At 42.3% G+C, this 17,604-nt stretch overlaps 1 protein-coding gene across 1 annotated transcript in view; it reads left to right on the top strand.

The window, feature by feature from the left end:
* TBX20 (T-box transcription factor 20) overlaps positions 1–16,953 on the top strand; it is a 169,831-nt gene extending 152,878 nt beyond the window's left edge. The window contains exon 8 of the mRNA XM_029589683.1: positions 13,997–16,953. Coding sequence (XP_029445543.1) covers positions 13,997–14,334 — 338 coding nt within the window. The 3' untranslated portion in view covers positions 14,335–16,953. The remainder of the gene's footprint in view (positions 1–13,996) is intronic.
* Positions 16,954–17,604: the final 651 nt, after the last annotated feature.

Here is a 17,604-nt window from a genome sequence, read left to right as displayed (position 1 = left end):
CCTCGTTACCACCGGATTCTCTAAGGACTGCGACCTTAGAAAATCAGGCCTAAGTTGTGTGTTTCTTCCTTCCTCCTCTGTACACAGTCCTGGCTACTCTTCCCTATACTGGAAGTATGTGCTGCTCATTCTCACCACCAACATAGGACTGTGGCTTATTGTAGCTGAAATAAATGCTTAGCAGCTTTAGGAGAAAAATCCTTCACTCAGAATAGCAAATAATAGAATAAGATATAGCTTATGGAGACAGAGAATACCATATTAATATACAATGGAAGAGGACCAGCTCTTTCAAAGATAGCTAACCGATACCAGGATCTATATAGGGTGACATCTCTAGAATATATACACCAATGACTAAATTACTTAGTTAACAAAATATTTCTTTAACTGGCTATATGTAAGTTCCTTATCTTTCAACATGCCAGTGCTATCAATGTGTAAAATGAGCTTAAGCTAGGCTGGAATCTTGGCATTGCCTTTTGATATACTTTCACATATCACAGTAATTTTCAATGGTGCACTAGCTGTTTTCCAACACATTTTTTCATGCTGCTTTAGTCTTATAGGTACTAAGTATAATGCTAAGCAAAAATGTAATATAATTCTTATAAATAATCAAAATCTCAAGAATATTGACTTGCATTGTGGCATACTTTTTATCATCATCTCTCTGCCTCATCACTACTATAACATATATCTTTCACAGATATGTTCATCATAAAAGGACTTCTGCCCCCCTTTCAGGCTTCTGATCCCTACCATAGTACTATCAGGGGCTCTTACCCAGCACTTTCCCACTTTCAATTCTGTTCCCCAATCCTTTTCGTTCTCTCTCTTTGACTCTCTATCACTCCCTTTCTTCTCCTGTGCTCATTTCTCAGTATTTTCTCCTTTGCTGTTTCTTCCCTTTCCATTATTTGTGCTTTCTCCCCCTTTCTCTTCTTTGGACTATCTCTCTCATTCCCCATTTCTCTCACTTGGGTTCTGCTCCTTCCCACTGACCTCCACTTCTTCCCACTTCCATCTGCTGCTTCTTTTCCCATGCCCCCTCTGCTCTTTTCTCATCAATGTCTCACCTTCTCCGCTGCTTTACCTCTCATTGTTTCCTCTTCTGAATGTGCTGTGCAGCAGTAGAACATTCAGTAGTGTCACTCTCACACACACACATTCACACACAGAAGGTTGCTAATGCCTATCAACCTGTGACTCAAACCTGAACAGGCTGCCAGTGTCTGGTCCTGTTAGCCAGCCCTTAGTTTTACAAGAGCCATGAGCTGGTTCCTGTATGAGCTGCAGGTCCAACACAGGCCTGAGTGATAAAGGAAGGTGAAATTGGGGGAAGCGAAATGTAGGCCCACTGGTGGGAGTGCCAAATATTTCATTGGCTTAGGGCAACAGAAAACCTTGCACTAGTTCTGGACAGCCTTGATTCTGCTAGACTTTTCTGAGTCATGGACTATCCTCACTTTTGTGTCCATCACTGTCCGACATCTCTGCTCCGCCCACCTTACCTTGTTGGCGACTCCCTTCGGGGTTGATGGAAGGCTAGCTGCTGCGGCATCTCCAGGCCGTCCTCCTCCGGCGTTCCTGGACCGGCTCGACGCTGCAAGCCGCCATGTTGACCAGATGCCTAAGGGCGCATACGCGCGGCCCAACTGATGTACCAGCGTTGGTGCGAACCTCAGGGGCGTCCCTCTGAGATGACGTCACCAGCTCCAGATATTTAAGGTCTCAATTTTCGCTAACAAGACGCTAGCAAGGGTTCGCTTCCTCCTGGTCGCTGCGGATGGGATTCGCTCTTCACAAACCCAGCTACTCTGCCTCCTCGGATTTCACTAGAGGTACCCGCTCCTCGGGGGCCTCGCTCTCTCTTTTTCTTTTCAGGTCGCAGTCCGGAACCGGTGTTCGCTCCTCGAGGGCCCACGTCCCGGACTTGCTCCTGAATACCACTTCTGCTGAGAAGTCAACGTTGCTTACAAATATTAGTGAGTCTCCATCTATCTCTCAGAGCTTTCCCTGGGTCCAGGTACTCGCTCCTCGAGGGCCTAATGCATACCATCTCCTGGGCTGCCTCAAGAGACTATTGTGTGAGTGTTACCATCAAAGACTTGTTCCAGAACTCTGCATATACTGCCTACTCACTTTCTTAGTTTCTCTACAGCTCAGCCATACCTGGATCGCTGTTCCAATACCTGAGGGACTACAGCCCAGCCGGGCGCTTCCAACTCACTACTGCCACCTCTGGTGGTTTATTATATTGTCTAATAAAAGAACTAGTGTGTGTCTGTCTCCTACACTAAGCCTGATCAGTGGTCTCTCTCTCGGGATTTCCCCGAGGGCGTGGTCACCTGCCACTGATACAAGGAACCACCCACAACTATTCTAAATAACTGCCAGTTTTATCAACAGAGTTCTCTGACAGATTGCTAACTCCTAGCAGAGCATACAACAGATTGCTAACTCTTCTACAGAGCTTTAAGAGATTGATATCAGACTGCTAACTTCACCACAGTGCTTTAATGACAGATTGCTAACTCACCAGGTAGTCTACCTAGGTACTATTTATCCAAAGCTGTTTATAATTTGAGATCTATCATTGTTAAATCTTTATATTTAATATTTGTAGCACTGACTACTAGGGATGGGAAGAAGAAAACTTTTTTTTTTCATTTTTTATTTTGTTTTTAGGAGTTGGTTTTCTGCAGATTTTGCTTTTTTTAATGCTTATTTCATTTATTTAGTTAATAAACTAAATAATCATAAAAGCCCCCCCAAAAACAAATCAAAAAAAGAAATGGGGCCTCCTGAGACCTCCCATGCCCCCCACCCATCCCTCCCAACTGAAAAAAATGCTGAGGCCAGGAATCTCCTTCGACCCCATTTACCCTGTCTGGTGAGGATCAGACACTGAGGCCTAGGTCCAGGCAGATCCTCGGTAAAGGTCGCAGCAACCTGCTGCGGCCTAGGCCTATACAAGGCTAAAACTTCAGCCTGGGCCTAGGCATCGGGACCAGGCTTTGAGGCCTAGTTCCGACACATAGGCTCAGCCCAATTAGCAGCAACACATCAAAATAGTGCCCTTCACTGTGGTGGATGCATCAGAATTAATTAACTCCGACATCTCCCAAGTGGAAAGCATAAATTAATTGAAGAAAAAAGAAGACAGGACCCAAGACCTCTGAGACCTGGATGCCAGGCTTAGATATGACCCTGTGGGCTGATGCCCCAGCATCAAGACCCAGACTCCGGACCATGCCCCAGCATCAGGCTGAAACCCCCACCAATAGACCTATCCTCCAGGCCAGGACCAGACCCTGGTCTCTGAACTGGGCCACGATGTCAAGCCTGGGCCCATACCCTGGCCTATGCCAAGGCCCAGGCATTAGGATCCAGCCTCCAGGTCGGACCCCGGCCTCTGGCCTGTGTCTGGGCCAAGGCCCCAGTGTCAGTCTGGACCAGGCCACGATGGTGGGCTTGGGCTCAGGTCCCGGCCTAGGTCAAGGCTCAGGCATTGGGACCCAGCCTCCGGGCTGGACTGTGGAGTCAAGCCTTGGCCTGGGCTGCAGCCTAGGCAGAGGCCCAGGTGTCAGGGACCTGGCCTCTGGGCCAAGCCTCAGAGTCAGGTATGGGTTCAGGCCAAGGCCCCACCATCTAAACCCAGCCTCTGGGCCAGGGAAAGGCCCCAGCATCAGGCCTGGGTCTGGGCTGAGGTCTCAGTGTTGGGACCTAGTCTTCAGACTGGGTTACAGTGTTGGACCTAGGCCTGGGCCCTGGCCTAGTCTGAAGCCCAGGTGTCGGGCATGTGCCTGGACCACGATGCTGGATCTTCAAAGAAGCATTTTTTGGGGGTCTCAGCTGAGGCCCCAATGTTGGGCCCGTGTCTCGACTGAAGCCATGGCATTGCACTCAGGCCGAGGCTGAGATTTTGCATGAGGCAATAGCCTATGCCTGGGCGAGGCCCTGGCCCCAGCATCTTGCTTGGGCTTAGGCCAATGCCCCTGATTTGGGCTTCATCCTATTCCCTAGGCGAGGCCCTAGCTTTGGGCCTAGGCCTGATGGATCAATTTTTTTGTTTTCAAAATGAAACGTGAAAACCAACGAAATTCATCGGATTTTCAATCATTTCTCTTTGAGAACAAAATAAAATAAAATAGAAATTTTGCCTCATTTCTTATTTCATTTTGCCTGAATGCCCTTCCCTACTGACTACAACAAAGACTATTGCTAACTAGAAATATTGTCAATATAAAAGTATGTTACACATATTAGTTGTAGTAAATCAGATTTCATGTTTCACATAAGAGTTTGTTAATGGATAATCTATAATATTATTGCCTCCTATGAGCTGGAAAATGTTTCTTTGAGCTGTGTCAAATATTGTTTTACCTCTACTAATACCTCCCAAATAATATATCTCCTTTTATTAGGGATATGCATTTCTTTGAAATGAAAGGGTAAACACAATGAATGTGTCCATATTTGTTTCCTTTGTGGGTCCCTGAAATGAATGGAGGGGACCCACAAATGAAACAAAATATATGTCTCATTTGTTTATGTTTCCCATTGAAGTATATAACCCATTGAAGTCTAGGGATGTGTACTGTTGAGAAAAAAACAACTGGAAACTATAGCAATCAACTCTTGCCTGTGTGACTTCACAGCCTTGTCAGAGCCGAGGCAGGACAAGATGGCAAGGAAACCAGAAAGGGGACAAATCATAGTGTTGCATCGTTTTAAATAGCCTGTTGCTGCTATCTGGATCAAATTACGCTGAGTTACTGTAAAGTCTACGCATATATAGCTCAGTCTGTTTTTCCTTCCTAGCTGTTGGTATGAAAAGACATGTTTGTAGAAGCTGAAACAGAGGTTTTTTCAAAAGCTTAAAAACTTTTGGATTTGACACTGGTAAAGTGCTGCTTCTGATCTTCTCTGTACTATAGGGTCTCATACACTGTACCAGAAATACAGTAACTGCTGCTGATTTTCATTGTTCTCATCACTGGGGGAGGATTAAGGTATATATTTATTTATTAGAAATATTAATATTTTGCCTATAAATAATAAACATGCTAGGTGAAGTACATTAGAGAAATGTAAAATATCAGAGCTGGTGACAGTGTGGAGATTGTAGCAGTGCTAGTAAATTGTTTGTCTCTGGATAGTATGAGGAGCACAGCACACTGACAGACTGACGACAAGAAGAGTCTTACAAGGCTGACAGTCTTTTTGGTTATGTTTATCTAACAGCTTTTCTCTATGTGGATTCAGTCAGCACTGAGTTAACTGTGTGTATACAACAGTGGTATTAAGAGTGGGGGTACAGTTACAGTATCAATAAATAAATTCATTTGTAATATCCAAACCCCCAATAGGCAGCACGCTTCAACAAATTCCATCATGTCAGTAAAGGGAGAGGAGAGAATGGCAGACGGCAGGGGCAGATGAATTGGTGCTAATCTAGTCCAGTCTAGTTAATTTAATTGTAATATTCATTTTATATTTATATGTTTGTGTTTTATTTATGCTGTTGTGATATTATGGAGGTATTGTCTGTACTCTACCCTGAATGCTGTTAGCTTAGAAGTAGCAGAATATAAGATTTTAAATAAATAAATCCTGCCCCCAAATTGAAAAGAGACTTTTTTTTTAGCCATAGAATCGCAGAAGTGAAAAGCAATGGTAGCCAAGGCAGAAGAATTTGAAATTTGGAGAGCATGTACCACCACCATCGGTTCTTCTCCCTCTTGTTCAATCCAAAGTTGTATTAGCAGGGTAGGAGCATCAGAATTTCAATACCTAAAATCAATAGCCAAGCATTATCCTTTATGGTTACTGATTCTGTGGCAGTGAAGGCAGTATTTTCAACAACTGATTCTGAGTAAGAATTTTCTTGGATTCTCTGAATCAGAACTTCAAGAACTAGTACCTAAAGAACATTTTGGAGGATTAATCAGTAGTATCTTAGCCTCCAGTGCAATGATGGGAGAGCTTGTTTACAATGGACTGTATTCTAAGCCTTGTGGGTTTAGGCAATTTTGTCCTCTTTATGATAAACCACATTCTATGCCTTGGGAGTTTAGACATATTTTTACTCTTTGTGCTGGATCATACTCTAAGCCTTGGAGGTTTAGATACTTTTCTGCTGTATGCAACTCTCTACACTGTAACCTTAGGTGTTTTGACAATCTTGTGCTGTTTACATTTCACCGCACTCCAGGCCTTAGGGGCTTTGATGACTTTGTGCTGTTTATGATTTTTCACACTGTTCGTCTTGTGGATCAGTGCTCATCAGCATGTATTAGCTCTACAATCACCACAGTTATACAAATAACAAATGGAACCATAACTGATTTAATGAGACATTCACAGTTTTACTGTATGGGCTATGTTTACATAATATGTGCATGATTCAATCTTTACAGTTTGACAGAAGCATATGCTAGTCAACTCTAGGATCAACCATATTCCTCCTACTAGGACAGATATCTCCCACTCTGGCTGTCTTCAAGGTTCTTTTCAAATCCCTTTCTCTTAATGGTACTTGCTAACTCTTGGTCTTGCCCTGCCAGCCATTGTTTCGCATACATGCTGCAGCACACCTTGGGCCCTTCATGCCATTCTAAGTACTGCTTGATCTTTACAATTTGATAGAAGCATATGCTACTAGTAGGATGAACCAGATAGCCATACCTCCAACTGAGACAGGTATCTCCCTCTAGAGGTCTAGCAGTCTTGAAGCTTTTGTTCAAAGCCCTTTCCCCTATGGTACTTGCCAACACTTGGACTTGCCCTGGCCATTCATTGCTTTGCACACTAGCCACACCATTCCTTAAGCTATTGATACCATTCTTCCTCCTCACAACTCAGCTATTGAGGTACACCTTGTTTTTTTTCAGCTATTTTTCTTGCTTTCTTGATCTACGTCTACCATTTCTGCTTTTAATCACCAACACCACTGCTGCCACCACAACTCCAAACCAGTCTCGGTACCATAAAGTGCTTCCTCCACTGCTCTGGCTGTCTTCTTAGTGCTTTCCAAATCCTCTTTCCCTATGATATTTGCCAACTCTTGATCTGATGCTTTTCACGAGCCTTGTCCACCTAATTATCTTTATCAGTTTCTTGCCCTCATGGACATTTTCTTCAAACTCCATTTCCTTATGTTTCCTGCAATTACTGGTTTCATCTAGTATTTAGCCTTTGATAGATTATATCACAGCAAAAGGCAAGGACTGCAGAATTGCAGCATCCATAACCTGAACCACACCCCTCCATGATTAATGTTTCTGAGGTAATGGATGCAGTATTTGAAAAAATTGATTCATTAAAAAAATCATATCCTGGATTCCCTAGTGGCTAAAGAGCATCTGGTACCTCTGGTCAGTAGCATCTTAGCCTCCAATGAATACCAGCTCCAAGGCCAAACAGCCAGCTCCTTTACATAATTATACCATACAGAAATAACATTAGGCTCCTCCAGGGATTTCCTCTGGCTTATCCCTGCCTGGGGATTTCTACCCTTTGTCCCTCATTTGGAGGTTTGTTTTTTCATGCCATGCTAGGTGTGTTGCGGAAGTGGACCCTTAGGCTCAGGTGGAGTTTGTGCTACCTGCAGGGAGGAGCCCTGCAGGTCCCTACCATCAACAGGCAGAGCTGAATGCAGCAGAGACATAATTGGAGCTTCACCAATATCAGCCCTCATTCCCCTTAGGTTGAGCCCTCTGGTGCTGGGGCCGGTTGGACTTAGGTGCAGGCCTCTGTGGAGATGAAGATCCATCATGTAGAAGAAGTTTCAGGCCAGCACAGAGAAAGTGAAGTCAAGGCAAGCAGCAGTTGATACAGGCAGCAGGCAAGCAGAGCCAGGTTCAGGCTGTAGTCAGAGACAGGCAGAGTTCACTCAGTGTCATGGTTCCAGCAGAGATCTGGGCAGGCAGAGTTCAATCAGTAACGATGAGCAGGCAGTAGTCAGGAGCAGGTAGAGGTCAAGCCAGAAGTCCGATCTAAAGTCGAAGCCAGAAGTCTGATCTAAAGTCAAAGCCAGAAGTTCAATCCAATGAGATGAGGGACAAAGAGGAGGAAGGAGGATGAGGGACCAAGGACCATACAAGATGCTGGAGATAACCAAGATAAGACTGACCATGGGAGACCGGACAGCGTTGTGACAGTGTCTTCAAAGGGATCTATTCCTTTACCAGGTACTTTTTCTAATTATTGTTGGCGGTAATTCTCTTGGTATGCCACATACCAAGAGAAAAGGGAAAACATCAACATCCACGCCTTTGGCGAGTGACAACCAGCCACGAATACATGATCTCTTTGTAAAAACTGTGTCAGTAACTCCAGGAAGGGAAGTCGCTGGAGTGTCTGGCCAAGAGCAGGGCCAGACCTCCCTGACTTATGAGACATCTTTAAGCCCTGGTGCTCCCTTGACACCAGAGCCACCAACAGGAAAAAGGGGAGGAGAAATTCTTTTTGAAGATCCAAAAGAAAAATTGACTATGTTATCTTCCAGTCCTGACTTGGCAACTAAGGATAAAGGGATATTGGGAATCCAGGGGAGGCTGATGGATGACATTCAAGTAATAACTCCCAAAAAGTTTACTTTGGAAGAGATAGGCAGTATGTTATCCTCTATGCAAAAATCAATAAATGATTTAGCAAAGATAGTTCAGGAGGGAATGAGTAATCATTTATTATTACAGACTAACTTAGAGAAGATAGATAAGGATGTTAAAAATTTGAATGAAAGAACTGATAAAGTTGAGAAAATCCAAGTAAATTTAATTAAATCGGAAAAAATACAAATAGATAAGATCGAGTACTTGGAAAATCAAATAAAAAGAGTAAATTTGAGGATTTTAAATTTCCCCAGAACACACTTACTTTCTCCAAAGGAACTATTTAAGAGTTATCTTAAGAATGTGTTAAAATATCCAGAGAAAGAAATACCTATGTTATCTAGAATTTATTATACTACACAGATTTCGGGTCAGGGAGATTTACAAGATCAACTTCAGGGAGATTCAAAGGAGGATACTAACTTGTCTGAATTGCTAGAAAAATCCTCTGATATGGAGATAAAGTTAAGAGCAACGTTAATAGTTCAATTTGTTGATATAGCAGAAAGGGATGCTATTTTCAGATTATATTTTAAATATCAAAAACTTAACTTTCATGGTTTTCCTGTCAGAATATTTCCCGACATTTCATATAACACACAGCTAAGAAGGAAGGAATTCTTAACATATCGGGAAAAAGTTATTCAGCGAGGAGCCAAATTTATTTTGCAGTTCCCCTGTCGCTGTATTGTGTTGTATCAGAATACGAGATTTGTGTTTAATCAGCCCGAGCAACTTTGCTCATACCTGAATTCCTAACCCTATAATTATCCCTAGGGAAAGGGGGAAAAAAATGTATAACACAGTTAGACACTTTATTGGTAATTTCTGTTAATTAACTGCTCTTATTGTTTCTAAGCTTAACCGGTCTTTTATTTGCTTGAAATGTTTTCTAGGTTTTCACAGTGTGTATAGGTAATATACCTGATATTGAATTATGGTTTGAAACTTTTTGTATACAGCTGTGTAATATCTTAATGAAAAGAAATGCTTAATAAAAATAAAATTAAAAAAAAAAAAAGACTGACCATGAAGACAAGACCTCAGAAGACAAACCAGATTGCTAAGGAAGGGAGGAGGGTGTGTGAGAGAGAGGAAGGGAAGGGGTTGTGAGAGATGGGAGGGGGAGAGAGTGTGAGGGAGGGGAGGGGGAGGGTGTGTGAGACAGGGGAGGGAAGGAGGAGAGGGAAGGGGTGAGGGGAGGGTGTCTGAGAGAGAGAGCAGGGGAAAAGTTGAGAGAGAGAGAGCAGGGGGTGAACAGGGGGTGTGAGAGAGAGCAGGGGAGCTAAGCAAGGGGAGTGAGAGCAGGGGGTGAGCAGGGGGGTATGAGAGAGAGCAGGGGGGTGCTTGAGTGTGGGTGTTAGAGAGAGGGAGCCTATGTGAAGAGATTATGAAGGAGTGTGTATGTGTGTGAGAGATTGGGTGCTGGTGTATATCAAAAGGGTATCATGTGTATGTGAGGGTGCTAGCTTGTGTGAAGGGATTGTGTATGTGTGAGAGAGAGGGACTCTGTATGAGGGCATATGTGTGTGTGTGCGAGAGAGTAAGAGAGCCTGTATGAGGGTGTGTGTATGATTACTAGAGAGAGGGACAGAGGGAGCCTGTGTGAAGTGCAGTACAGAGAACAGGGTCAAACTCTGGGAGTGGCGATAGAGTGGAAGAGGTTGAGTCTAGATATGGAGGGGAAAGATACTGGCAAATGGAGGAGTTGGGGCCTGAGAGGGCAAAGTGACCAGGGGAGAAAGGAAAGAGAGTGGAAGGGACACTCTTACAGTGAATTTCTAGGGAAATTCTGCTCAAAATATTTAAAATTCTACATCTTTAAGTAATAAATTTGTTCTGTATTAATTTAAAATATAATTACTTAAAAACTGTCATGTAAATTGTTTTTGTGTGCAGAATCTTACATATATTTGCACAGAATTCCCCCAGGAATAAAAATATGTGTTAGCTAGTACTTAAGAACAGCTGGGTAAACAGAGTGCATTTACCTATAGCCACTGGGAGCCTGGCTGGGCATCACCCAGTCCACAGTACCTGGGAAGGTTACAATACTATAGCTTTCCAAGTTCCTCATGGGTAAAACAGTTTTCTCTGCAGAACTCTAGTCCACCACCTCCAGGGCCAGTAGTTCCAACCCACTACCGGCCTAACAGTCAAGTACCTTCATTTGCAGCTACCCAAGAATTAGTTTCTCTGTTTTATATTCCACCTAGTCTGGTCATTGTAATGAAAGTCCTGGGCCGATTTCTATGCACTAGGTTCCTTCCAGAATGTTGCAATCATGGGCTCTGAGCGGCTATCAAGTGTCACTCTTGAGCAATGACCATTGCTATTTATCTAGGTGAGGCTTTGAAAAATTGCCCTCCCTATACATAATAATAATTGAGGTAATATAACAGGTACAAAATGAGAGAAACTGTTTATTTCATTTGGACCTTATTATAATTTGTAACAGATAAATTAAACAAATACACATTGGAAATCGTAATGCAGCCACAATCTGAAATGATAAAGAGAATGAAATGGCTCCATTCTGAAGAAAGGCTTAACAGATTAGGGTTCATTGGCTAAGAGAAGATACGCCTGAGAGGGGGCATGATAGAGGCCTATAAAATCATGAGTAGAGTGGAATGGGTAAATAGAGGATGATTATTTACAAGAGATGTACTTCAGGTTTTCCTATCATGTCGGGCTTCGTTTTGGGGCCCCCCACGGGAATTTCATTTTTCCTACGGTTCAAGGTTGTTTTTTTTCGGGGGTCCCGATTTTTGGGTTAGCGTGCACTAACAGGAGTTAGTACACGCTAACTCCTGATAGTGCACACTAACATGCCAGAGTTAGCGTGCACTAACGGGAGTTAGCGCGCACTAACCCGAAACATGATTTTTTCCAAAATTTCAAAAACCATTCATTCATTTTTTGGTTCTCCCAAACCATACCAAATTAGGCAATTTCGTTGAAATTTTCTAATTCGGGAAAAACGAATGCACATCCCAATTATTTACAGTTTCAAATAGTACTAAGACCAGGGGACAATCCATGAAACTAACTGGTAGCAGATTTAAAACAATTTTTGTACAATCAGGTTAGGAAATTTTTTGCTAGATAATCTGGTCATAGCTAGTAGTATAACTGAGTTTAAAAAAGGTTTGGACACATTTCTGGAGGGGGATGGCCAGTGGTTTCGGCCCTGGGGCGTTCCGGGGGTGTGGCCGCGGCCTCCGGAACAGCCCCCGGGACCGGACCACGGAGCGGTGCAGCCGGCCGACGCGCGCAAAGGTAAGGGGGGGATTTAGATAGGGCCGGGGAGGTGGGTGAGGTAGGGGAAGGGAGGGGAAGGTGGGGGGAGGGCGAAGGAAAGTTCCCTCCGAGGCCACTCCGAAATCTGAGCGGCCTCGGAGGGAACAGGCAGCGCGCGCTGGGCTCGGCGCGCGCAGGTTGCACAAATGTGCACCCCCTTGCGCGCGCCGACCCCGGATTTTATAAGATACGCGCGGCTACGCGCGTATCTTATAAAATCCAGCGTATTTTTGTTCGCGCCTGCTGCGCGAACAAAAGTACGCGCTCGCGCAAGTATTTAAAATCTGCCCCATTGTAAAGAGGAATAATGGGTATCTCTAAAAATGTTGTAACTTAAGGTCCTACGTCCAAGGGCTCACTGTACAGTATAGGCCTCATCTAACCTTTGCTATATTTGAAAGGTTTTGAATGGTGTCCTAAAGTAGTCAAAGATTGTCAATATTGCATTTTTAAGCTAGTGTGAATTCCATCGTGATAAAAACAAGTTTCATATGAGTTTAAAAGTGGAACGCCAAGCATCTGCGGTTGTTTTAGAACACATTTTAGTTGTGCTCAAAACAAGGTCCTATAGCTAGCTATGACAGATAGTGGCAGCTAATCTGTACATTGTGGGGCCGTTTTTCAAAAGTTCAGTCAAAACCTATGCAGGTTAATAGAGATAGATTGGCTAAATCCACTTAAATTAATCATCAGCCACCTAAAAGTCTCCACATCATTTCATAATGCATGCATTTTTAGCCACTTTAAAAAAGTGGTGTTATGATTGGAAGAAGGTGGAGGCAGGGTTGAAAACTATGCATGTATATTTTATTTCGAAAAATGTTCACGTAAAACTAATTTGTGGACTTTGCACCTTCATTTGAATTAGTTAAAGAATGCACATACATTTGAATTTCAGGTTCTTACGTTAATAAAACACAAACTGTGTGGCTAATTTGTGTCTGAATATGAAATCAGTTTGCGAGGGATCAAAGGTACATGTGTACATTAGGAGTTCTCTCTATAGCAAGTCCTTTATTGTGGCATATCATGCCAGAGAGTTTAATGTTGGTACGTGACAAAAAACTTTAAAAAAAAAAGAACTTAAAACATTGTTGTTCCAGCAGGCTTTTGTGAACTAATATTAAATACCTGATCGTATGGTGGTTTGGAAGTTTTAGAGGAGTAAGGCAGTGTCTAGAGGTTTCAGAGTAATACTTCAGCGTTTAATTGTTTTATGTTTTATATGATACATTTTGAATATTTTATTAATTATTTTAAGATTTTATGTGAATTTATTTAAGAATTATATATTAATTGATTTATTTATGACAGTTTTATATATGTTTTATTGTAAACCACTTTGGCTGCATTAGCGGTATATAAGTCATTTTTAAATAAATAAAAAGAAATAAATATTGAAAGGTCACCAGTACAAACACAGTGCGCCCAATTCAACCTTTTTTGCCGGTGTACATCTCCCACATAACAACTATTATGCACCAAAAAAGGACAAATTGGCCAATCAGATTGCACCATTGGATTACTCACCTTTTTCCAAAACTGTGCTCAAGACAAGCTCAAGACAGGTACCATAGGTAATTCCCTGCCCTAGAAGGTTTGCAATCTAAGGCCTGGATTTTCTAAAATCGCAGGTGTTTGAGAATCGCGCGGTACCGGGACGCAGGCCTGCAAAAGCCGGCAGTGATCGCACCACCGCCGTGTTATCACTGCCAGCTTTCGCAAACCAATAGCGCCACCGTGAAAGGTGGTGCTATTGGGCGGGTTACTGGCGTGCAAAAAGTCCCTTTTCGCGTGCGATCCCATTAGAAAATGACCCCCTAAGTTGGTACCTGAAGTAATGGAGGGTGAAGTAAGTGGTCCCAGGTCACAAGGAGCATCAGTGGGAGTAATGGGATTTGAACACTGGCTTTCCTGGTTCTCTGCCCACTGCTCTAATCACTAAGCCACTTTTCCACTCTCTTCAGCCTTTTCTGGTGTACAAAATGCTTTCTGTGCAGGAGATACAAATCATATAAACTGGATGAACTGTACATTCTGCTAAGCATACAAACTATTTTTGTTTCTTACAGGGTCCGCTTTTACACCATCTGATAACTTATCCCTGAGCTCCTGGGTATCATCTTCATCTAGTTTTCCCGGGTTCCAGCACCCTCAGTCGTTGACTCTTGGTACCAGTCCTGCATCCATAGGCACGCCAATTCCACATCCAATCCAAGGATCGCTGCCTCCTTATAGCAGGCTGGGGATGCCTCTAACTCCCTCAGCCATTGCGAGCTCCATGCAAGGCAGTGGACCAGCATTCCCTTCCTTCCACATGCCCAGATACCACCACTACTTCCAGCAAGGGCCTTACGCTGCCATTCAAGGACTCCGTCACTCCTCCGCAGTGATGACGCCATTTGTATGACTGGCATAGAACAAAACCTCCTCATTCATCGGGTGACCTGGACCCTTCTGAAAAGGGACAAGACCTTGAAGCTGACTTTTAAACTAAACCACTTAACATATTATGTTAAAAAACATATTGATCCCTCCAGGAATGGTGGGATCACAGCGGGAGACAATAGTGATCACAGCTATTGACAGATCTGCTTTCTGTACATGCAAAGAGATTTGAAATGTAGCAAGTGGTTAAAGAAAACTATTGAATTGATCTCGAGGAGCATTATGCTAAATGGAATAAGATGATTTGCATAGGCAACAATGTACAAATTTTTTCTGTACAGCTTTTTCAAATGCCAGAAAAGAAATCTTAACAGAGACAACATATACTCTTACTCTACCAAACCTGTCATTATAAATTAACAAGAGCCTATACTGAAAGATTTATTGTAATAGCTTGAGCATGTTTAGATTGCCTCGGCATTAGCTTGCTGGGAAGAAAGAGATGTCCTGCTGAGACAAAGTTATATTTATCAAGCAAGTTGGACTAGACTTCTGAAAGATGTATCATGTCATAGCCAAGTTGATTCAGGCCTCATCTGCTTGTGTTTTTATCATTATTAATTCTAATTTGCCTAATTTGCTATACAATAAGTCATTCTGAAAAACTCGGCTCCTTTTTGGGGACTGGAGACAGAGTAGGGCAATCAATGAGAGAGGCTATTCTTAGACGATCAGTTTGCAATGTCTGTGACGTAGTATACATGTAATACTTTATTTATCTTTCATTTAAGAGCTTAGCAACCCTGCAAAGATTTTGTGAAGCTCCAACATGAATGCTTTTAGTTGAAAAAGAAAACAATTTTTAAATGCATATTCCTTACAAGCAGGTAGGAGTATCCCACCCTGTACAGTCTGGTTTTCACAGCAAGACTCTAAATCAAATGTCATTGTAAATACAGTACAGTCATGACTCCGTTTTCTTGCAAGGATCATGAATCATGCTTTGCATTTTTTAACAGCCTATTATAAAATGGACAAATAAACCCAGTACCAACGAGCAAAGGAAGGATAAGAAGTAACCCCCCCTTGCATGGATCCAGCACAATCTGTAAGAAATCAGGCGGATAAAAATTCAAATCTGTGAGGACAAAAACAGTTTTCCTTCTTTTAAATTTACTTGGTCCTGAATGCTGAAGCGGTAACTCCTTTCCAGCTTCCTTTATACCCTTGCCAGCCTCCTATCTTATAGCCAAGCAAGCTACTGAACAGCTATGCCCTCCTTTCCAACATATTCACAAATATCTGTTTTATCTCCAGAAACCTAAAAAGCTGATCTTACCGACTTATTTACTTCACACCATAAAAAGGCAGAGAACAATATGACACAGGTCCAAATTGTGTACTACAAAGGTGAGGTACGAAAGAAGGAGAGATCTCTTTGTTTTCAGAAAAGGAGGGGGGGGGGGCGGTGTTGCCTAATGGTCATCCTAGTGAATTGGGAACGGCAAGATCGCAGGTCAAATTCCGGTTCCGCTAATATTCTTTGTGACTCTCAGCAAGAAGTCACCTTCTCTCCTGTTGGCTGAAGTACCCACTTCAATGGTAAGCTTCTTAGAGCAGGGACTTACTCATATGAAATGTGTAACAGAAAATTATACACATGCCAAAACAAAAGGGACCCCTGAAGTAAAAAAGCTAAATGCCATGGCATACCCGGCCATTCCCTGCACAGCACCTCATCCAACATCCACTGTACAACTACGGAAGGAAAATTGCCTCCAACACAAATGGAACAAAAGGAGCATTTTAAGTGAGAGCCAAATATAAGATGAATAAAGAAATTGGTAACTCCAAAAGTTCTAGTCAGCTATTAAGACTCTTTTATTGCAGTGAAAGTTTATACTCATCCCTCTATAATGCCCCCCATCATGCTTAAATGTGAATTTCCCCCAGTCGCTCCTCCTTTAGCAAGCTGCTAGATGATGACTTTATGGCCATCAGGGAATCTACCAATGGATCGCTCGTCTGTCCCTGCCATGTTTTGCTTTTCTTACATATTTGTGTACAACGTGTAACTTGTTCGGCTTTTTTTTATTTTTTTTTTAAATGAATACACAGCCTGTTTGTGAAATAACTTTTTGCCATTGTAATATCGGGACTAAATACACAACTGGTCATATATCAACCCACCCAATTTCAAACTGATTATATCTGGACAATAGGGAAACAACAATAAAAACGACCATTTCTTTGAAGCTGGAAAGGCTAAAAACTGGATTCAGGCTCTTTACCAAAATGCACCACAACTGCTGATTTGCTTTGCTAATTTGTTGTCCATGCATTGTGTGAGCACATTCACCGTGTAATGAAGTGTAGCAAAACAAAAAGTTTTATGGGGAAAAAAAAAAAGATAAACCTAGCATAACTCTGAAGTGACAGCTAATGAGAAGTTTCTTTTAAGTGCAATATATTTATTTCTGCTAGAAATGTTATATCAACATTATGTAATATTTGAAGCATTAAAGATTGATGTTATTTGTAAACTGCTTAAAATTATATAGAACACAGAAACAGTGTACGTCAGTGCAAACCGTGTTGATGCTCATGTTCTTTCATTAAAATATTGTGTGTTTTGGTATAATCATTTTTTTAAATTTTCTATCATTTGTTTGGTGAAGACAATCCAGTGTTCCTTCTGACCAGTAGAAATAAATTGCAACGTCTCTTCATCGTTCAAGATGTAGGGATGCAGTCGCTTTGCAGTTTAGATTCACAACTCTCCAGGTCTCTCAATGCGATCACACACACAGCAAAACTCTTCTTTCGTTCCCGTGCAAAGCTACCTACAAACCAGTTATACCCGCACCCCATGTGGAGTGGTCACATGCAATCCATGTGTGCAGTCTAAAGTCACCGAGGAACTGTTTTCCATTCTCAGTGAGGATTAAAATTAAATGAGGTTTGTGCGGCTAATCTTCCAAAGATGAGGCACCCCCCTTGATCCTCCTCTCCAGAGGCAGAGAAATGCCTTATTGGTTGGAGGGGGCCGTGCAAATTGCCCCCAACTCTGCCCCCTGTTTATAATTAAAGTCATTCTTTCTTACATACATTCTTTGCCTAAGCCATATAAAGTAGGGATGTGAATTAATTTATAATGAATTGAAATATCGTACGATATTGCTTAATTTGTTATGTAGCTGCTAAAACGTAAAACGATCACTTTTTACCCCGAATTTTCGTGAAAATTGTTTTTGGCTTATTTTTGTTACTTTTTGTTATTTTTTGTTAGTGC

The sequence above is a fragment of the Rhinatrema bivittatum genome, chromosome 2, assembly GCF_901001135.1.
Source record: "Rhinatrema bivittatum chromosome 2, aRhiBiv1.1, whole genome shotgun sequence".
NCBI lineage: Eukaryota > Metazoa > Chordata > Amphibia > Gymnophiona > Rhinatrematidae > Rhinatrema > Rhinatrema bivittatum.
Note: the sequence above shows the minus strand (reverse complement) of the source record. Positions and strands in the feature narration are given on the sequence as shown.